This window comes from Typopeltis vanoorti, chromosome 17 (genome assembly GCF_054136105.1).
Source record: "Typopeltis vanoorti isolate ZY-2024b chromosome 17, IOZ_Tvanoo_1.0, whole genome shotgun sequence".
Taxonomy (NCBI): Eukaryota; Metazoa; Arthropoda; class Arachnida; order Uropygi; family Thelyphonidae; genus Typopeltis; species Typopeltis vanoorti.
The window spans coordinates 14,559,848-14,584,181 of NC_143565.1; the positions used below are offsets into that span (position 1 = coordinate 14,559,848).

The 24,334-nt window shown below is 35.3% G+C and overlaps 1 protein-coding gene across 4 annotated transcripts in view; it reads right to left on the reverse strand.

Annotated features, from left to right (window-relative positions):
- Positions 1-24,334, reverse strand: part of LOC150097176 (uncharacterized) — a 296,897-nt gene that overhangs the window by 205,879 nt on the left and 66,684 nt on the right. For all 4 annotated transcript variants that reach the window (XM_090407105.1, XM_090407107.1, XM_090407104.1 and 1 more), the window contains exons 5-6: positions 14,560-14,667; positions 5,831-5,879 (exon numbers count right to left, since the gene is read on the reverse strand). In XM_090407105.1, the coding sequence (XP_090263231.1) occupies positions 5,831-5,879; positions 14,560-14,667 (157 nt within the window). The remainder of the gene's footprint in view (positions 1-5,830; positions 5,880-14,559; positions 14,668-24,334) is intronic.

The following is a 24,334-nucleotide window of genomic DNA, read 5'->3' on the forward strand; positions in this document are numbered from 1 at the left end:
ACACAGTTGACATTTTCAACAATTCTTAAAACTTAAATACAGATCTTTGTTATATTGCCATGCTTTCTCAAGTATTTGTCGTAAAGTGAACATCTGATCCTGACAGCCTCTATTTGGCCTGAATCCAGCTTATTCTTCACCAAGCTTTTCTTCCACAATTCTTCTCAACTGTTTCTCAAGTATACTTGCATAGATCTTGCCAGGAACACTCAGTAGGGAAATACCTCTGTAATTCTCATTCAGTTTTATTTTCCTTTTTATATATGGGTACTATTAGAGCTCTACTCCAATCATCGGGAATTCGTCCCTCTGTCCAGGCTTTCTGAACTATGCAGTGCAGCCACTGTAAGACTTTTATACCACCATACTTCAGCATTTCTGGTCGAATATCATCTACTCTTGCTGCCTTTCTACATTTCAACATTGATATTTTCCTTGTGCCTTGAAATAATACCAATGGATCTAGATACTTTTATTTGGAACTTAATCATATTATCGGTAATGCTGCCGCCGGCTATGTCTGTGTATTGAATTCTGCAAGTCATGCTTGGGTGTGTAACTTATCCGCCAGTCGCCTTGATAGCGCTGCTCATCTTGCACAAGTTCTGTCTCGACCACCAGAGTCCTATTTGGTGCTTGTGGCTTGTGATACGAAAGCTGATTTGATAAGTGAGTACATCCAATGAGTGGAGATAGTGGGAGATATAAAAATTAATTACCTGACCTGGGAAGGCTCTCTTGTTTCTGATTTTCACCCTAGATGTGTCCCAGGTGAACCGCTGATGTCGTATCTCAGAGCTCTAGGCACAAGTCGCCTTGCTCTATGACTTAGAGTTGGTACTATGAAAGCTGTACTTCAACAGAGAAAAACTAAGTCCGAGCAGGCGATGTCCGAGGAGCATTCTGAGATTTTAAAGACATATAGTCAAGTAATTCAGAAGTCTACTATGATGAAAGTCTATGCTGATATCGAAGAAGGCCCCGTGCAAGGAAATCTGTGAATGCTATGCTGGCCAGAGAGCAGTAACAGACAAGGAGCTGAAGAGACTATTTCAGGACACTCAATTTGCTTCCAAGGAATCGCAATAGAAGTTGATGTTATCCAGAACCTAGATGTGTTGTAAGTCGCCTGAATGCGGTAAGAGAACTTGGATTCAACTTTGTCTCTGCCTTAACTAAGGATTGAATAATGTTAATGAATGGGTGCTAAGTTAACAAAAGCCAAGGCATTACTTTGTTCTGAGTGAACGTATCTAGAACCAGAAGTCATTACCTGTGATTGTATTATCTGGATTAATAGGTTAGTCTATGAGAGGAATGTTATTAATCTAATAAGACTGTATGTCCCTTGAGAAAGTGTCAGAATAGATATCTGAGTGAATTGTTCTTTCTAATGAGTTGTTTAACATAGAATATTTGTACTAAGTTATGTGTGATTGACAAGGAAATTGTTTGCTAAGAAAGTGCCTTGAAGTGCATTATGTCCATATAGGTGCATTAGTGTATCATGTTATTCCACTGGGATATGTGAATGAAACATTAATCAGTTGATATTGAACTACTGTGTTAAGTATAAGACTTGTTTATGAATGCTCTTTTATTGATTAACTTAGAGATATCATAAAGATTAATGAGTACTTAGTAGAGGACATTCGTTTGTTTTGCCTATGTATTTGGGGAAATTGAATTGTGTTTCGATTTTAATAGTATTTTCATGGAAGTAATATCTGTTTGAATGCAATATTGATGTTAAATAGATGTTTCTTAATTAGAGAAGTAGAACCCCAAAGTTATTTTGAGTGAATTGCCTTATTACTAGAATTTGATATATCTTGTAGTGTGTGTTCTAAAGTGAAATAAATGTCCTTTGTTTTATGCATAATCACATCCTTGCTTGAATTCAATTCACTGTACTATTAATAAAATTATTCAGATCTTAGCAGGAACCCAAGGTGATAAGAAAGATTGAGTAACCCCGGCCACTTCTGTATAAAGGAAAATAATTGAGATATTTAAAGTATCCTTAGCTTAAAGAAACTAAAGTGTTATTGTACTTATTGATTGATTTTTACCTGAGGTTATTTTTCATAGCATCTAGGCATAGAGTGGTGCAGGATAATATAATTTTTCTCTATGTTAATAAGGGAAAAAATTAATTAATGAGAATCTGTAAACTAATACAAATTAATAAGATGTCTTTTTCTACTAACTTCTGCTAAGTGCAATACCACTGGGATAAGTATAGCCTGCTGCTTATTTTAAGACTAGCTACAAGGGAGATATAAGAGTAATTGAGGATTAGTCCCCAAGTATCTGATATTGTCTAAGTATATTAATATTGGAGTTACCACCATATACACGTGTAAAGTAAAAAGGGGGGGTCTCAACACCATGTAGCAGAAAAATTTCCTTCAGTTTAACCTTGGCTTTCCAGCCAATCTCCTCTCATACTGCACTTTTTCTTTCTTACCATGCTCATCACCTGCACTTTATACTTTTTATGAATCTGATCATCACCAACTGTCTTGTATGTCTTCCATAACATTTAATTATTTATAATTGTAAATTATAATTATAACATGTAATTACTTTGAAAGATTGCTAAATGAAACAAGCAGTTATAGCACAGTGATAGAAAACTCTCAACAAGAATGCAGTCAGAAATACATATCGATACTTGAAGTAGAAGAAGCCATTAAAAACCTGAAATGTGGAAAGGCAGCTGGAGTATATGATATTTGACCAGAAATGCTCAAATATGAAGGTATTACAAAGTTATAGGCTGCATTGCATAATGCAGAAGGCCTGGACAGTGGATTGAATTCTAGATGAGTAGAGTAGATCTCTCATAGTATCCATCTCTAAAAAGGGAAATAAAACCGAATGAATAAAACTGAGAAATAGCTAAGAAAAATTGTGGAAGGGAAGACTGGTGAAGAACAGGCTGGGTTCAGGCCAAATAGAGGTTGTCATTATCAGATTTTCACTTTAAGACAAATAATTAAGAAATCTTGGCATTTCTTAATTATTTCTATTTATGTTACATAGATCTGGAAAAGACATATAACAAGGTTCCAAAAGGAAAGCTCTTCAAAATGCTACAGCTATATATTGTAAATGAGACATTATATTGAGCAAAACATGGTCTCTATCTAAGTTGTAAGAGAGCAGCAGTTAGAATTGAAGAAGGTACAGGAAGATGGCTTGAAGTTAAATTAGGTGTGTGACAAGGGTGCATGTTATCCTCTCTACAATTCATTATTTACATGGATCCGTTATTAAATCTGTTATTAAAATTGGTGATGTTGATCTTAGCTCTTTACTTTATGCAAATGATGTTATACTACTTCTGAATAAATGCAGTACAAGTCTGCAAGATTCTTTCACTAAATTGAATTAATTGTTGTAATAAATTTGGTATGAAAATCATCAATAAAAAGACAAAGACGATGAAAATAGGCAGAAACATTCAAAACATCAACTGTAGCTTGAATGGAGAATCTATAGAAAAAAATAAAACATTTTAGCTATTTAAGCACAATTTTTAGTAAATATGGTAGATTAAATATGGAAATAGACTTCTCATAATATTAATTATTAACAGAAGGGAAAGTTCCTGGATAAATAGGTAGTAGTAGTAGACTGTCAATGAGATGGTGCGTGTGCATGTGTGTGGTGTGTATGGAGTGACTGATATTCAGAGAGTTAAAGCCTCCAGATGGCAAGGACTGGTGTGGTACATCACCGAGCATTGGAGTAACCATACGGCATCTGTGAACGTACAGTGAACAGATGATAAGTAGACAACAGAATTAGCAAAACTGGTATCATAGGAAGTCAACTGAATAAGAGAGAAATTAGTCAAAACACTAAATTACCTATATACAGTGTGTCCCAAAATTCACGCAAGGTTTAAATTTAGCGCCATTTGTGCGGTAAAGTGTTACCAACAAGAAAAAAAAAAAAAAAAGACAGCGTGACAGCTGACAGTTCAGGGTTATTAAAAATGGAGCGCTACACGAAAGAACAATGCATTTTCATTGTTGAGCAATATTTTAAAAATAACGAAGGTTTGGCAGCTACAGTGTTCGCAATTTTCGTACAAAATATGGTCGGAATAGTGATTTAACTTCATCAACTGTGAAAAGATTCATTAAAAAATTCAAGGAAACTGGACCAATTAGTGATCTTATACACTCTGGCCGTCCTTCAACAAGTCGTTCAACAGAAAATATCGAAGCAGTTCGTGAGAGTGTTGCTGAGAGTCCAGGAACATCAATTCGGCACCGTGGTCTTGAATTGGGCATTTCAAGAAGCTCTCTACAGCGTATTCTCATGAAAGATTTGCATCTTTATGCTTACAAAGTTCAATTGACTCAAGAACTGAAGCCTACTGACTACACACAGCAAAGAGAGTTCGTTGAATGGATTATGGAACAACAACAAGTGGATGCTTATTTTTCAAACAAAATCATCTTCAGCGATGAGGCTCATTTTCATCTTGATGGCTTCGTTAATCGACAAAATTGTCGCATTTGGGGTTCAGAAAATCCACGAGTGATTGTTGAGAAACAAATGCATCCACAACGTGTCACTGTTTGGTGGGAATTTTGGGCTGTAGGCATCATCGGTCCATTCTTCTTCGAAAATGCGGCTGGTAAGGCAATAACAGTTAATGGTGCTCGCTATCGCGACATGATAATCCAGTTTTTGCCTAAATTGCAAGATATGGATGTGGACAACATGTGGTTTCAACAAGACGGTACCACATGCCATACAGCCCGAGAAACAATTCAATTACTGCAAGAGTCATTTCCTGGTCGTGTAATTTCCCGTTTTGGTGATCAGAATTGGCCGCCCAGATCATGTGACTTAACACCATTGGAGTTTTTTCTTTGGGGTTTTTTGAAGTCTAAGGTTTATGCCAACAAGCCCACGACCACCCACGCCTTGAAGGAGGAAATTGAGCGCTGTATCAACGAAATTCAGCCACATTTATGGAAAACGGTCATGGAAAATTTCGACAAAAGAGTGTGTGCCAGCAAAGCAGTGGAGGCCATTTACCCGATATGCTATTCCACGCATAACCCTATACTGTATACTTTATGAATCAATAAGAAATTACAATTTTTAATTAAAAACCTGTGTTTTCTATCAAAATTACTTCTTGCATGAATTTTGGGATGCTCTTTACAAGACAGTGTTCAAACCAATTTTCTTATGGATTTGGAATAAAACACTTGAACAAAGACTGGAGACTACAGATATAAGAGTTCTGAGAAAGATTAGAAGAGTGAATGAATGGATGGCATCAATGGCAATATATCAAAAATGAGGATATTAGGAAAGAACTTGACATTGTTAGCATTCAGGAATGTTTTAGCAAAGCTAATCTCAGGTGGTATGATCACTTAAACAGAATGGGTGAGGAAAGATTAGCAAAACAAGTGTTCTTTACTAATGATGAAGATGTAGGTAAATTGATACAGTAGAAAGTGCCTTAGAGGACTGAAATATAAGATCTGATAATTTTGGAATCATGACAAATAACAGATTAATTTGGAGGAAAACTATTAATTGGAATTTAGTAATGGCATAACTTTTTCATGTAGTAACATCATGGTATCCTGTACACCCCTCCCGAGAGGTACGTATCAGGAATTTGAAGATGATGACAAAATGTGAACAGTTATTATGATAACTCAGTTGTGTATTAGTCAGAAAGCATATGCTAAATAAATAAATTCCATAAACATTTACTTCTTACTGCACATATCAAGTACCACTAAACACAGCATTTCACAGAAATAAAAGCCAGTATTTAAATTACCTGATAAAATCTCATGTCCTAAAACTGAGGCTTCTGTCTCATACATTGACTACAAAGAAATGAAACAATGAATATTTTGTTTTCACATGAGTAAATTGGAAAATAATAATGATGATGATGATAATAATTAGGTAAATGTTGCATACAGAATATTCATGATGACGTAAGGAGTAATGTATTTATGATATGGGAAAAATAAGCTCATTTCTGATAACTGAAACACATCTTTGATTCTTTTATATATATATATATATGTTAAAGACACCAAGCTATTTTAAACCTGGTTTTACTCCATTTCCCAAGTAAGCAAACAGACAAACAAGTCAAGTTTGCGCCTGCAAGTGTTGCAAGTCTAGCTGACCCTGCACGTAGTGCAAGACCATGGCAACTCATGGTAAAAGTAGAATAAGCTCTGATCACTAATCTTAATATTTACCCATAATGCAAAGCACATCTCCTTATGATGCTTTGTATTAAAGGCAAGGGGCCACTACCCAGACCGGTTTCGACCTTTATTGAGCTCTCATCAGTGGGAGCCAGGCTAGAAATACCAAAATTTTAGTAATACAGAGCTTATAAGTATTTTACCAGAACAAGTTACCATAAGGTGTTTTAACCTTATTAAATAAAAATCTCGGGAGGAGATATAAATGTAGAAAGTATTTTACCTTGGGTATAATAAATGTTAAAGATATATATATATATATATATATATATATATATATATATATCACAAAAGGATTTCTTATGATATTAGTATATCTGCATAAAGATGACAATTTGTATTGCAGGTGAAATGCTGATTTATTCTAGAAATTATGTACTATTTTTACAATAGAAAATCATTTCCAGAACATAATAGAATATGTGAATGCTTTTAAGCCTAATCATCAAGTAAAAACATTACATAGAATCACAAAACAAAATAAGCCTTGAAAAATACACATCTACTTCTTCTTCTTCTTGCTTTTCAGTAATAGACCTAGTGGCCTGTAACACTCTCTTCCCATCTTTTCAAAGGCCATGCTCTATTCCTTCTCCCTTGAGGTTAATGGTTAATATCTCTGAAAGGGGGGGGGGTTTCCTTCACTCATTCTTTCTATATGTTGTCTCCATCTCACTCTATGAAGATCGATGTAGTCTAAAACAGATATCACCTCAAGTTCCTTTAAGATATTGCTATTTCTTTTGGAGTTCTAGTCTATTATACCTAGCTGTTTTGCACATGAATCTCATTTCAGAGCTTATCAGTCTTTTTCTACCTGCTTGAGTTATGGTCCAGGCTTTTGAACCATATGTTAGGATAGGTCTTGCTATTGAGTTATAGATTCTCATTCTTGTTTTCTTGCTTATTAAATTTGGATTGAATATCTGACTGATAGTTTTTGTTATTCCTATATAACTGGTAATTTTGTGTTGCATGTCATTCTCTCTTTCACAAGATAAGTGGTAGTCTATATATCGATATTTGAATGTATTAACCTGTTGTATAATATCATCATTGATGCAAATTTTACTTCTAATTGGGTCTCAGCCTTTAAATGCCATGACTTTAGTTTTGGAATGCAGATTTCCATATTGTATGTTTTTCTATTTCATTTAATGAAAAGGCTGCTCGCTGTAGTGAATCTTCAATTAGAACCCAATCATCAGTAAATAAAATTATATCGATGTTGGTGTAATCACATATGTGAATGCCAAAACTGGTTGTTTCCCTCCACTCTCTTATAACATTATTAATATAGATATTAAAGAGGAGTGGCGATAGACTACATCCTTGTCAGAAACCTGCATTCATGTTCTGTGATTCAGATTTTTGTGTGGCTATCTTTGTTGTAATTTGGTTATTGTTATATATATTGAAAATTGCTTTAATTAACTGGTTAGGAATGTTGTCATCTCTTAAAATGTCTAGTAGCTTATTACAATTGACTTTAATAAAAGCCTTTATATAACTGACGAATAATATATGGGTCTCTAAAGTGAATTCTCTTATTTTTTCTATCCTCCTTCGATGAGTCTTTGGACCCCTTGGAGGTGTCATGAAATAATAATAATATACACACATGTATACATACATGTGTAAATACACATGTATAGGAAGCAAAAAAAATATCATCGTTTAGAACCTATATGATATTGATTTTAGTAGGCAATAAAAGTAAACATCGACAATTAGTTAAGGTACTTAAGACTAACTTAATTTTATTTCAGGCTATAAAAACATAGATAACCACACAAAAATATTAATGGTTAACTATATAATTTGCAGTCAATTCTTAATGGTTATCAAACTGGTAAGTTTGTTTACCGTGAATTTCCTTTAGAAGAGCGTTGATGGTGTTAAGCTTTGGGTGAAAGTTTATTTTTTTTTTTTTATTTTTTTTTTTTTTTTTGTTATAATGAAAATCACTGCATTATTATTATCTGAGACCTCCAAGAAGTCAAGGTCATATATTACTCATACTAACTCCCCAAGAAACCCAGGTGACCAAATCTGTGCACAGTAGTCAAGATGTGGCCGAATCATAGCCATATAAAGAGGGATAATAACTTCCTTATCTTTACTTGTTAGCATGTTTTCAACATCCAAGTAATTCACTGAGCTATTTTGCCAACTTTTGTCCTCTGAGCTTTAGCTCCTTGTCCACCATCATTCCCAAGTTCCTAGCCTCATCAATTTCCTGCAAACCACTACCATCAATATGATACATCATATGCAACCTTTTCAATCCGAAGTGCATAATCTTACATTTTGCAACATTAAATTGACAATTATTATTCTTTAAATCTTTCCCTATATCAGTGATATACAAATTAAAGAGTAGTAGCCCTAGTACCAAAACCCTGAAATACTCTGCTAATCACCATCATTCTACTAGACTCCACTCCACCATATGCTACTAGCCTCATATCCATTCATATCCTCTCCAGTTTTTGTAATAGTTTTCCATGTGGTATTCTGTCAAATGCCTTGGCAAAGTCATTTGACAGAATACTGTCAAATGACTTTGCCAAGTGACCAACTGACTTTGCTATTCATTTGACAGAATAGCAAAGTCATTTGACAGGTGTAGCCATTACCTTTATCGAATTCTGCTGTCACTTTTTAAATTATAAAATATGAATAAGTTACTAAGACAGGACCTACCCTTTAGCCATGCTGCCCACTACAGAGTATTGCATCCCTATTCACCCACTGTTGTGTTTTACCATTCACCTACAATATCAATATTTCCTCAGTTATGTTATTGCATTGTTTTATGTATAACATCACACAACTCTTACTTTTTCAAATCAATCCATTGTTTGTGTTCTACTTTGTAATTAACTATTGTCACCACTGACGATGGTCCCCTGTAATATTCAGGCTGAAATATATGGACTTAAATAAATAGTGTTACTTATCCCTTGTGTTTTTTTCATGTTAACTGAAGAGTGAATAGAACCTGCACTTTGCCACATTAAACTCACAATCATTAGTCTTTGACAACAGTGATAACCTATTTAAATTCCCTCCATGTGGGGGTGCCTGTTTGTGGTGGAGGGGACCTCCCAGTGATGGTACCGGCCCTTTTCATTCTTCCTCTTTTTCTTTGCTTTTCTTCCTGTATTCTTCGCTCTACTTCTCCTGAGTCTTTTTCACTATCCTTTTTTCTAGACCACAATCACTGGGATTCAACACCCTCCCGCCATGTTTGCTGTGCAGTGTGACCCATGGACATCTGGAAAGGGGGATCCTGATAGTCTTGCACTACTTTGGCCCCTGCTTCGGCAAGACAACGGTCCTGGATGGCCCAGCCAGGATCAATCAGCTAATGGGCTTGCCTGCCGGGGTCAGCAGTGTTGCAGTAAGTCTCTCACTGTCCACGGTCCAGGGTTGGGATCCTAGGCTTGCTGTAGTGCAGGTATAGCATCTGGGGTAGCCCTGGTATTCCACTCCTGAGCACAGTCATTGCTTGCCAGGCAGTGGGCATCCATGTGTAGCTCCATGGCGAGTGGGGAGCACTGGCGCCAAACCAAAAACTTCTTGAGCATGACTTCTTCATCCTCAAATGTTTCAGGAGTCCTAACAAAGTCCCAACCAAGTATACTGTAGATACAGCATATGGAAACAGAAGAAAGAAACAAAAGATATATGATGCTAACATAAATGTACCAACATTTTTAATCATTCATGCTACAGGTGAAAAACCAATAGGGAAAATGTCACCCTTCTTTATTCAAAAAGGTTTAGAAGGACTGGCAAGACCTCCCAAAACTGTTAAGAAACTATGTTCTGGTAATGCCCTTGTGGAAACATTGTGTCAGCAACATTCCGAGAAACTACTGAGAGCAACAACAATGGGTGGAATAAAAATTACAATAACACCTCATAAAATACTTAACTCCTGATATCAGAATGGGATCTCCTTGATGTTCCTGATGAGGAGATATGTTCAGAACTTAAAGATCAAGGAGTGACAGGTATGAAGCGTATCCTGATATGTAGGGATGGTCTCCCAATTCCAACAAAGAACATCATCCTTACTTTTGATACACCTAAGCCTCCAACATCTGTAAAAGTATCTCAGCTGTCCTGTTAGAATGTACATCTCTAACCAGCTGAGATGCTTTAAATATTAGAGATATGGACATGCACAAACTGCCTGTTGTGGTTCTACTACCTGTGCTTGATGTGGTAGTAAAGGGCATGATAACAAATCTTGCTGTGCAAAAAAAAAGCTAAATGTGTCAACTGTCAGGGAGATCATCCAGCTTACTCTCGTGCATGTCAGAAATGGAAAGATGAAAAAGAAATACAAAGAATGAAAACAGAGCAAAATATAACATACTAGGATGCAAAAAGAAAGCTAGCCACTATCACACCTGCTCTGAGATCCTCTTATGCTGAGAAGGTAACAATTAAGTGACAGTAGCAACTCAAACTTGTATGTCTGTTTCATCATCTGATAATTTCACCATACCTGCACCTTATGATCACAAGTACTTCTCTGTTGAGCACATCAACACATGACCTATGATCTTACTCCAGAGACAACTCCAAAAATGATTCCATTCGATGAAAACCCACTTGTCAAAAAAATTATGGCAAAGATATCACTTAAAGATAAACCACCAGATACTCCCACAGAAAAAAAAAATGGATACTTCAGTACCCAGTGAAAGTAAACTAAACTTACCAACTGACCCTAACACATCAGATGTAATGAATACTCTACCAGAGGAAGAGATGGACACTGGCCCTCCATACTTCTCCAAAACAATTGATAAATATAAATATGATAAAGGTAAGCCCTCAACCTCCCAAAAACTAGACAAGTCTATAAAACTAAAACAATAGAAAAATTTGTACAATGGAACTGTCGTGGATTTCGCCAGAATATCGATATCAAGATTTTGTCGCAGAAACACAAACCTTTCTCTTTCTGTCTAGAGGAAACGTACTTAAGACCAAATGAGGATCTCACCTTTAGGAATTTCACTGTTGTATGCAAGGATAGAACTGGAGGTGGTCCTACTCATGGAGAAGTAGCTATCCTAGTGAGCAGTCATATTCCTTTCCATCAGGTCCAACTTAATACTTCTCTGGAAGCAGTAGCGATTCGCTTCTTCATGGGATTTCTTAATATAGTATGTTCAATTTATTTACCACCAAGTGCTGAGTTAAATGAAATTGATCTTGATAACCTTATCTTGCAACTGCCTGAACCCATACTGTTGATGGGTGACTTTAATGGTCACAATACTCTATGGGGTAGTGCCAACACTAATAAATGAGGTTGAATCATTGAAAGAATTCTTGATAATAATAATCTCTCCCTTTTAAATAATAAACTCAATACTTTCTTCTATATGTCTACCTGTTCATATTCTGCAATTGATCTGACAATCTGCTCCCCTTCCATTCTTCCACTGCTCACGAGGGACGCTGAAGAGAACATATATGGAAGTGATCACTTTCCTGTTCTCTGCACAATGTCTTCACAGAAATCATGTTCACCCACATGGATACCTATATGGAAAATGGACCATGCTGACTGGAACACTTTCTCCCATCTTGCAAAATTTATTGTTGATGCCATCAGTCAAATGCCTATCAATGAAGCGGTAAAATATATAACAGAGTGCATTGTCCAGGAAGCAACACCCTCCATCCCAAAAACATCATCTCAGTTTCCACTCTATCCAAAGCCTTGGTGAAACCCAGAATGTTAGACAGCCAAAAAAAAAAAATCAACACAGAGCATGGGATATATTTCGTAGGTATCCCACCACATTGAACCTTATAGCTTTCAAGCATGCTCGAGCCAAAGCACGCTATGTGAGGCATCAGATTCAAAAACAATCATGGATCCAATTTACTACATCAATTAATCAAATGAACAGTCCAAAAATTGTATGGGATAAACGAAATCTGGAAAATTAAAGGCAGATATAGAATACATTGTTTATCTAACCTTAGACCATAATGGAAGTGTTATTGCTAATCCCAAAGCCATTGCAAACACACTCTGAGAGAAAATTTTGGCAGAATCTCAGCAACGGTTTCATATCCTCCTGAATTTTTAATTCTGAAAGAACAGCAAGAGAAACAAAAGCTTTTCTACCAATGTTCTTGAGCCATACAATCAGCCATTTCTTAAAGAGGAACAAAAAAAAGAGCTCTCCTCATGCAGTAGGGCCTGATGACATCTATTATGAAATGTTAAATATTTACTATCATCTTCTATGGATCTCCTTCTCTTACTGTACAATAGAATACTTGCAGAGGAAGAGTTTCCAAATTCTTGTCAATTGTCATTGCTATCCTAAAACCAGGAAAAGATCCAATACAAGTAAATAATTATCGACCCATTGCTCTGACCAGTTGTCTTTGTAAGATACTAGAGAAAATGGTTAATTCCAGACTTCTCTGGTATTTAGAAAGCAACAATCTTCTCTCCAATACATAATATGGGTTCCATAGGCATCGCTCAACTTTAAACCATTTGGTTCGTTTAGAAACTTGTATAAAAGATGCATTTCTGAAGCAAGAACACCTTGTTTCAGTTTTTTTTTTAAATGGAAAAAGCTTATGACACAGCCTGGAGATAAGGCATATTAAAAGACCTCTATAACCTGGGTCTTAAAGGACACCTTCCTGTATTTATTAAAAACTTTCTTTCCAGGCAAATTTTCCAAGTCAGAGTGAGAAATATGCTATCTCAATCATATCATCAAGAACAGGGTGTTCTCCAAGGATCTGTCTTAAGTGTGACACTTTTTGCTGCTAAAATTAACTCAATCACTGAACAGCTTCCTCCCACTGTAGACAATGCTCTATATGTTTAATCATTTAAACATATAGAGCATTGTCCTTCATTTTCGATAATTAAGAAATGGGCTGCCGAGTTTAAACATGGCCATACCAGCCTTGAAGATGATCCACGTGAAGGACATCCAAAAAGTGTAACAACAACAGAAATCATTGATCAAGTGCATGGTATTGGATGATCAGCGAGTCAAAGTGCATGAAATTGCTGAGACTATAGGCATTTCAAAAGAAGGTATAGGATATATTTTGCATGAGGTTGCAAATGAAAAAAGCTTTGCTCACAGCAGATCAAAAACGCACTCACATGAAAATCTCTGAACAGTGCTTGGAGTATTTTAACAAGAATAAAATGGATTTTGTATGTCGATTTATTACTGTGGATGAGACTCGGATTCACCATTACACACCAGAATCCAAACAGCAGTCAAAACAGTGGACAGGAGCCGGTTGTTCAGTGCCAAAGGAGATAAAGTTGGTTCCATCAGCAGCAAAGGTCATGTCATCTGTGTTTTGGGATGCTAAAGGCATTTTGTTTATTAATTATCTTGAAAAGGGTAAAACAATAACCAGGGAATATTATTCCGATCTTTTAACCAGACTAGATGAAAAAATTTGTGAGAAAAGACCAGTTTGCAGAAGAAAAAAAATCATCTTTCATCAGGACAATGCACCTGCCCACAAAAGTGTTTTGACAATGGGAAAATTAAGGGATTTGCACTATGAATTGTTGGAATATCCACCCTATTCCCCAGATTTGGCTCCCTCTGACTTCTATCTCTTCCCAAAACTATAACCTTGCTGGTCAGCGTTTTTCTTCGAATTAAGAGGTGATTGCAGTTCTCAGTAAGATTTTATTATTATTATTATTATCCAGGCCTCCATGGAGTCAAAAGACTCATCGTGGGAAGTCGTTTTTAGGAAACAAAGTTTATCATACCACTCCTTGAACCCATTGACTGTTCCCGCTCCAACCAGTCTCTCAGGTAATGCATTCCAAGGTTCAACCACCCTCCACGCAAAGAAACCACTCCTCACCCTCTTGCGCACAGCCTCCTTTTGCAACTTCCAGGGATGGCCTCTTGTCATCGCTCCTTCCCATCGTTCCACCAAGTGAAAGAACTCTCCAATATCTACCCTGTAACTGCCTCTCGACAGTTTAAAAGTCTTGATCATAATATTTTGCAGATATTACTGAGGACCATTACAGGGATATGATGCACTGGAGAATTGCTGGAATAAATGTATTAGCGTTAAGGGAGATCATGTTGAAAAATAAAACTAATTTCGAAATTATAAATTCAATTTTTCATTGTTAGGCCAAGAACTTTTCAGATCACCCTCGTATATCAGACAATACAAAGCATGCAAAAATTCTGATTAAAATATTGTATAAAAATTATATGCTGCTTACCAGAACAAGGGCCTTTTCATTTAGGAAACAATCCACCACTATTTTAAGAAGTTTCCTCACTAATGCATAACGTATGAATAGCCGACCTTTGCCTTGTGCTAGTCTAACCTTAACAGTAATACCAACATACCTCAGTAATGTGTAAAATATCATCTATATACAGTATTATGGTAATTATATGAGAAGTGGCAGAATCTAATCCTACTTATGCAAGTATATGTATACTTAAGTAATATATTGACATCACATTAACCTCCCTAACGGCCGATGTGGATAAAATAGTGACAAATTTAGCTGAACGTCTATAGACGTCGTGGCCGGTTGGGGTGTTAATAGAATCAGAAAATAACACAAATAGCTAAAACAAACATAGATCATACTGACAGTAATTCTGTCAGTAGCATAAAGGTGATTTTCAGAATGATAATAAGTAAACTAGATAACCTCAAATCTTATCCACAGTTTTTCTGATTATAGTATACAATCTATTCCTCCTCATTTTCCCAAATTTACCACATAATGAAAAATCTGCTAGGGTATGCACACAATTTACAGTCAAAAAAATACTTAGTGGGCAGTAGCAACATTGTGTCATCACATTAACAGAATCAGAAAATAACACAAATAGCTAAAGCAAACATAGATTAGATCATACTGACAGTAATTCTGTCAGTAGTGTAAACGTGATTTATTTTCAGAATGATAATAAGTAAACTAGACCTCAAATCTCATCCACAGTTTTTCTGATTATAGTATACAATCTATTCCTCCTCATTTTCCCATATGTAGTTAATTTACCACATAATGGAAAATCTGCTATAAAAAAATACTTAGTGGGCAGTAGCAACATTGTGTCATGGATAACAGTGTAGCATATAGATGGAGGATTAAGTAGTGTAGATAGTGGGGTTATGCAGAATGCTCTCCCAGAACAAGTTCTTGAGGGTGACAAGTAATAATAATAACAGTTTGACTGACTTTGAAGTACTTAAATGTTCCAAGCTTCATGATCTTTCACATCATAAAATCCTATCTTCTTGATGCAAAAATTATGCTTACTTCACATCCCCCTCACATCTTTGATAATATTAGGATCCTTGAGCAAGATGCCCAACATTAGAATTGCCAAAAACAAGGACTACATCCAGTGCTATCACTAACGTCTATGTAATCACAACTTGGACACCCACCGCAGGATATGATGAAAAAGGTCACCTAACTCCACAAGAGCAAATGTAAATTTTCCTGGAATCCTTAGTCTTAAGGAACTACCCAAACCTCAACAAATTTGGTTGTATGAAACTACCTCAAATCTGGAAAGTGCTCATCCTTAGAACTTGAGCCCATGTGTCAAGAGCACCCATCCTACCACAAGGGACACTATTTAGCAGTTTAGATTTTCCTTTGTTGTTCTGCTTCAATCATACCAACCCTATATAGTGCCTGTGTACATATATCAATTTATCCACTGTTCCATGATAAAGGCAATTAGACTTTGCCAAAATACTGGAAATATTCTTTTTTCAGTGCCATCTCCTACTGGAGGGATCGGTGACCACCTTGGCAAATCTTGAAAGACCCTCAGCCACTCTGAACAGTCCCTTAGAGCTCATGCAGTCCACTGTCTGACGTCTGCCAGCCAAGATTTTCTTCACTTTCCTTCTTCTCTTCTTCCATTTATCTTCCCTTTTATAATCATTTGAAGTATTTTATATTGTTTGTTACGAAGTAGGTGACCAAGGTATGCAGTTTTTCTTCTTTTTATGATATCTAAAAGTTCATGTGATTTCCCCATTTGTTTTCAGTACTTCTTGAATGGATGTTTTTGCTGTCCATGGGATTTTTAACATTCATCTGTATAACCACATCTCAAAGGCTTCAAGTTTTTTTTTTATTGATGTTGTCATCAAGGTCTAAGTTTCTGCACCATACAGCAGTACAGACGATACATAACATTTAACCATGTGTACTCTAAGCTCCAAATTAAAATTACACAGTGTTGATTTCATCAAGAGAAAACTTTTTCTTGCCATTTCAATTCTAACTTTTATTTCCATTTCTGAATTGTATTCTTCATTTAATCAGCATCCGAGATATTTAAATGTTGTCACTCTTTTTATTTGTTGCCTTACTCCTCGTTTGATGTTAACGGAGCCTGTAATAATGTCATCAACTTGAACAGATGCCTTTTGTTCAAATATAAGTTTTCAATGATCCTGATGTCTTTACCATCTAATCCAATTCTTTTTAATAATTCAATCATTTTAGTATGTTGTACTTTGTCAAATGCTTTCTCAAAGTTGATGACAATGAATACTTCCTTGTTTTGGTACCTACATTTTTGGAATAAGATTTGAGAACATAAAAGAGCTTCTCTCGTTCCCAAACCGGTTCTAAAGCCAAATTGGATATCACTGATGGTGTCTTCACATTTTCTGTATATTCTTTTCTGAATTATTTTCAGAAACATTTTGAGAATATGACTCATTATACTGATCATTCCATAGTCTTCACAAGTTTTCAGATTTGCTTTTTTAGGTAGCATGATGAAGGTTAACTGTAACCAGTCTTGAGGGATTACAGCTGTATCGTAGATCTTATTAAATAGCTTTACTAATAGAGTAATGTTATCACCTTCTAATAATTTTACTATTTCTGCTGATATTCTATCAGGGCCTAAGACTTTACCATTTTTAGCTGAGTTCAGCGCATATTCTACCTCTGATCTTAGAATGAATGGACCTACCATCTGTTCCTAAGTATTTTCTGGATTTTGTCTGTTATCTGTAAACCATTCTTCTACATATTTCATCCATTTTTGTATTTTATTGTCCTTTTCAGATATTATTTATTCCTTTTTTGTTTCAAAGGATACATAGTTTTTATATAAATATACTCAAGTATATTTAAGTTTTTTCTTAAATATACTTGAGTTCTCTTTCAGCTTTTTGTGCAGATTAAAACTGTCATGCTTTTCCTGTAGAAATTCTATTTCTTTACATTTTTCATTCATCCAAATTTCTTTTGCTTCTTTGATTTTGTCTTTAATAATTTTCTGAACCTCTTTATATTATGTTGGACTATGATTTTTATATCATCTGCATTGATCCATAAGAGAAAGAATTTTGTCAGTTATCTAGTCTTTCTTTTTCATTGCTCTATCAGGACACAAAGTATTAGCACATTTCTCTATGAAAACACATTTTAATTTGTCCCATGAATCATCAACCCTCATAACATCACCATTCTTCATAAGTACTATCACTTGATTCAGATCTTAACTGTTTTTTCCTTATCTCTGGGTTTTCTTAACTTTCCTAGATCAAACCTTTTCATTGATGTGTCTTAAGTATAGCTTTCAAAGTCAGTTTTTACTCTGTCACCAGTAGATTATGATCACAAGCAAAATCTGCACTAGGATAGGTTTTTGTACTCTTTATGGAACTTCAAAATCGTTGATTAATTAGCAAGTAATCAATTTGTTGGTTTCTGACTATATTTGTATTATTATCCTGTGGTGATCACCAAGTATATAGACTTTGGGATGGTAGCTTAAACCATGTGTTTGTAATTATTAGATCCTCTTCTTGGCAGAATTGAATAAGACGATCTCCTCTCTCATTTCTTGTACCCAGTCCATGTTTGCCAACTATATCTCCACTTCTACCTTTCCCAACTTTAGCAATGAAATCATCCATGAGGATGTTGGAAGTTTTTTCACTTGGTTAGACTATAATAAACTTAGTTTAATCCTTTATTCAAGTGTAAGCAAACAAAGTTTGTGAATGAAGTATCTTCAGGACTCAGGCAACTCATGGTAAAGGTGGACCAAGCTCTCATCACTCTTTGTCTTAATATCACCCATAATGCAAAGCATATCTCCTCGCAGACATGTATAATGCTATGCATTAAGGGTCACTACCCAGACCGGTTTCGACCTTTATTGAGGTCTCATCAGTGGGAGCCAGACCCAGAAGTGGTGATACTAAGGCAGAAGCAATGGAGAAGTCATATTTATCTATACAAGTTGACAAAAGTAATTCTCTAAATCCAGAGTAATTATTAAATTACTCTGGATTTAGAGAAAGATGTTGGAAATTTTTTCACTTGGTTAGACTATAATAAATTTAGTTTAATCCTTTATCCAAGTGTAAGCAAACAAAGTTTGTGCCTGAGGCAATTCATGATAAAGGTGGACCAAGCTCTCATCACTCTTTGTCTTAATATCACCCATAATGCAAAGCACATCTCCTTGCAGACATGTATAATGCTATACATTAAGGGAAGGGCCACTACCCAGACCGGTTTCGACCTTTATTGAGGTCTCGTCAGTGGGAGCCAGATCCAGAAATGGGTCTGGCTCCCACTTCTGGGTCTGGAGAAGTCATATTTACCTATACCATAATAAATTTAGTTTAATCCTTTATCCAAGTGTGAGCAAACAAAGTTTGCACCTGAAAGTATCTTAAGGACTGAGGAAAGGTGGTACAACACTGGGTAACTTATTGCAAAGGTGGAGCAAGCTAACATCACTCCTATCTCAGTATCTTCCATAATGCAAAACACATCTCCTTGCGGATATGTATAATCAGGGCCGGCAGAAGCGGGCATGCAGAGCATGCGGTGCATGCGGGCGCCGCCTCCAGGGAACGGTTCATAAGTTAATTTTTAAGAAACAAAATTTTTATCATAAAAACAAAAAAATTCTTAGATTGATCAATATTAAAATAAATGAGGCCGTATACACTGAATAAAAATTTTTAAAAAAAATGTATATTGCCACCTCTTTGATCAGCTGGCTGTTTACAATTTTGCAGCTAGAGCAGGCTAAATGCTTGCCTGCAGAATGTTGTGTCGACTACAATCTATCTAAAGTGAAACGGTGAATGGTTTTCATGCGCAGATATGAATTTTCGTACAAAACATATGTTGCTAGTTAACCAGTCATATGGTATGCATCTAGTAGGCTACTGATAGTAGCGCAGTACGGACTATTATTTCGTCTCTGTGTCGTGTTGTGTAATAATTTCTTGTGGGTATAAAATAGAAATGGAATCAAAAATTTTAAAAAAAGTTATCCGGTGCACAAAATCACAAGCGTCACACTGCGAAAGAAGCAGATATTAAAAAACAAACTGTGGCTCTTAATAAATTTGTTAAAATATTAAAATATTCTGATGTAGATTGTAACCAACTCGATACATCAAAAATCAGAGTTGAAGAACTGTGCACATCATCCAGTTTGCATGAAGGTACTATTGCAACTATTGAATAAGATAATTGAACATGATTTAAGTGAAAAATAGTTAGGATTTAGTCAACTACAACAAGATTTAGTTGTAGTTGACCACGAAACTAACACATTGTTAGTCTCTGTGAATTTAGAAGATCCAGGTGAAAGGGGAAATATTGATGAAAAATTACGAGTTGTTTTAATTGAAATGGGGCCTGTTCAAAAGAAAAATATAATATATCCCAGAGATACATATGGTCGTAAATTTGGTGACACATATTATAATAGAAAAATGGAAAACGGGGAGCTCGTTCCAAGAACATGGCTCATTTATTCCGAAACTTTAAATTCTGTTACTTAAATTAAGGGGATATTAAATCCCACATTGTTTTAAAACCGAATAAGAGACTCAAAGATCGGAATCAGAGAGTTTCTTGCCGAATATAGTAAACTATAAAGTATCGGCGACACTAGCGTTAGCCAATGCAAGTGATCCTAGTACGTAGTACAATACCGGGCGACTCGTTGCAAAGGTGGGGGAAGTTCAGATCGCTATTCTTAGGTATTTTCCATAATGTAAAAACACATTTCCTAGGAAATGTATATTGTTATTACATTATGGAGGGAGGTCACTACCCAGACCGGTTTCAGCCTTTTTTGAGGCTTCATCAGTGAGTAGCTAGACTTCATCAGTGAGTCTCTTATTCGGTTTTAAAACAATGTGGGATTTAATATCCCCTTAATTTAAATAATGTTTTCATTGCCAAAATGAAGCTTATTAGCTCTTTATATACTTAAGTAACTTAATGGTTGCACCTGTTTGGAAAACTCGTTCGCAGAGTATATAAGTTCTTTTCGCTATACACTTTGGTATTAGGTCTAGCTACTCACTGATGAAGCCTCAAAAAAGGCTGAAACCGGTCTGGGTAGTGACCTCCCTCCATAATGTAATAACAACATACATTTCCTAGGAAATGTGTTTTTACATTATGGAAAATACCTAAGAATAGCGATCTGAACTTCCCCCACCTTTGCAACGAGTCGCCCGGTATTGTACTACGTACTAGGATCACTTGCATTGGCTAACGCTAGTGTTGCCGATACTTTATAGTTTACTATATTCGGCAAGAAACTCTCTGATTCCGATCTTTGAGTCTCTTATTCGGTTTTAAAACAATGTGGGATTTAATATCCCCTTAATTTAAGTAATGTTTTCATTGCCGAAATGAAGCTTATTAGTTCTTTATATACTTAAATTTAAATTCTGTTTTTTGCTTTTGTTGCAAACTTGTCGCACCCACTGAATCAACTGAATCACCCACTGAGTCTTGTAGAAGGTGATAATGATTGGAGAAATGTAAGTACAACTTTACACAGACATGAGACTAGTTTAACTCACATGAAAAATTTCTTTAAATGGAAGGAACTTGATAAAAATTTAAAAAAACAAAACTACTATTGATTTCCAGACTCAAAGCATGTATGAAATGGAAAAGAAGCGTTGGAGGAGTGTTTTAGAACGATTGATTGAAATTATAAAATTCCTTGATAGCCGAAATTTAGCTTTTCGCAGATCATCTGATAAATTATATGAAAGAAATAACAGTAATTTTTTAAAATTAGTCGAACTGTTTGGGAAGTTTGATCCCGTTGTGGAAAATCATGTTGAAAGGGCCCTTTCAACATGATTTTCCACAACGGGATCAAACTTCCAATATTTCAATATTTCAATATTTCAAACTTCCAATATTGGAAACTTAAAGTTTCCAATATTTCAAAATATTGGAAACTTTAAGTAATGCAATCAGGGATACAATTTTATTATCAATTCTAAAATCTAAATATTATTCCATAATTTTAGACTGCACACCTGATGCCAGTAAAACAGAACAAATGACCATTATTATTTGCTTTGTTTCCTGTGACAATGGAATTGTCAACACCAGGGAAAACGTTTTAGGTTTTGCAGATATATCAGATTCCACAGGACGTGGTTTATATGCAGCAATAATGGAACAACTGGAAAAATGGAACATTCCCATTGAAGACGTGCAAGGTCAAGGGTATGACAATGGAAAATATGGGCTCCAAAATTTGCTTTTGAACAAAAATCCTCTAGCTTTTTATGTGCCATGTGCTCATACTCTAAATTTAATCATTAACGATGCAGCCAAAGTGAATGCAGATGCAATTAGTTTCTTTGCAATTATTCAAGAAATATACAATTCTTTTCATTCTCTTACAAACATTGGGCAATCCTTTTAAAGTTCGTAAAAAAAATTACACTTTGAAACATTGAAAGAACATTGGAACAGCCATCATAAACGCGATGGGATAGTATAATTAATGCAATCCTCCCACTACGATACTAGTTAGGAGAAATTTATGATGCACTTTTTGAAATTTTAAATAATGAAAATTTTAATAAAGAAACTCAGCATGAAGCACAAACATTATGCGCTAAAATAAAGGACTACAAATTTATTTGCTCTCTTATAACTTGGCATGATTTACTTAACAGAATAAACCCTGTGAGTAAAATGCTTCAAGACAAAAATATGAACATTACACTTGCTTTAGAATCTATCGAAAACTTAAAAATATTCTTAGAAGAGTATCGATCAGATACAAATTTTAAAGAAGTTCCAAAAACGGCAAAAGAACTTCACTCTTATTTGAGTGAAGAGGTGGATGGAGAACAAGAATTTAAAACTGGTACAGAAGTTCGATGATGAAAGAAGACACGACAATTTGACTACGAGCATCATGATGAAACGCCACAATCACCAGAAGATAAATTTAGAGTGAATGTGTTTTATACGCTTCTAGACATTGCAATGTGTTCGTTAATAGAACATCTTGAACAACTAAAAGATATGATAATTTCAATTTCTTGTATAGATTACTACAAATTAATAATGAAGATTTACAAAAAATTTGTGACAATTTAGAGATTCTCATGAAGGACTGCGACAATAAAAACGTAAATGCAATAGAACTATATGACGAGTTATGTGCTTTCGGGGATATTTTTCGGATGGATAATTTAAATATTCAAAAGCCCTTTCGATATTCTTAATTTTATTGTGTCCAATAATTTATCTTTCCCTAACTTTTCAATTGCTTTAAGAATACTATTAACCTTAACTATTAGTGTAGTGAGTGGTGAACGTTTCTTTTCCAAGTTGAAATTGATTAAAACCTACTTAAGAACAAGTATATCACAAAAAAGGCTTGTTAGTTTGCCGTTAATAGCTATTGAAAATGATATATGTGCAGAATTAGACATTAAGACCATTATTTCTAATTTTGTGAATATGAAATCAAAAACCTTCAAATTTTAATAAAAAAAATTTCAAGTATATTTCTGTAATTTAATTTATTTTCTGTTATTCTGTAAAGATATTATTTTTTGAATACTTATATTAGATGTTCTAATTATTTCTGAATTCTTTTCTTATTTTCTCATCTATCTTGAGTTTCTTTTAATTTCCTAAAAGATAGTTCCACTTATAAAAATTATTACAAGTTACTAAGAATTTAGTAACTTGTAAAATGCAAAAAAAATGTAAACTTTATTTCAAATAAATTTTAACTTTAATTAAAATTCATTTTAATTTTGTTAGCGATTCGGGTCGGTGAGAAGGCTATAATCCCTGTATCATTATATTCAACGATTAAAGTGAAGTGGCTTTATCAAAATTTGCTTTAACTTTTGAGAAATGTTTTGAATATACGGGTTTTTTACGATTATCCTGCCTAGTCAACACTCCCGGTTTGTTATATTTAGCGAACCAACATGTGGCTGTTCTGTCAAAATTTATTTAAGAAATTTGAAATAATTTAAATTTTTATTATCGTAAAAGAACCACACACTCCCGGATCTTTATAGGGGGCGCTTAGATAGAAATTGAATGCGGGCGTCAAAGACCCTAGCACCGGCTCTGTGTATAATGTTATGCATTAACGGAAAGGCCACTACCCAGACTAGTTTCGACCTTTATTGAGGTCTCTTCAGTGGGAGCCAGGTCCAAGTGGAGATACCAGGCAGAAGCATTAGCAAGGTCATCTCTACCTATAGGAGTTGCCAAACGGTGTGCCACCTTTTTATTAAATTACTCTGGATTTAGAGAAAGATGTTGAAAGTTTATTTTTCACTTGGTTAAACTATAATAAATTTAGTTTAATCCTTTATCCAAGTGTAAGCAAACAAAGTTTGCGCCTAAAAGTATCTTTCAGGTGCAAACTGGGGAAAGGTGGTACAACACCGTATGGCAACTCCTATAGGTAGAGATGACCTTGCTAATGCTTCTGCCTGGTATCTCCACTTGGGCCTGGCTCCCACTGAAGAGACCTCAATAAAGGTCAAAACTAGTCTGGGTATTGGCCCTTCCCTTAATGCATAACATTATACATATCCACAAGGAGATGTGTTTTGCATTATGGGAGATACTGAGATAGGAGTGATGTTAGCTTACTCCACCTTTGCAACGAGTTGCCCGGTGTCGTACCACCTTTTCCCCAGTCCTGAAGATACTTTCA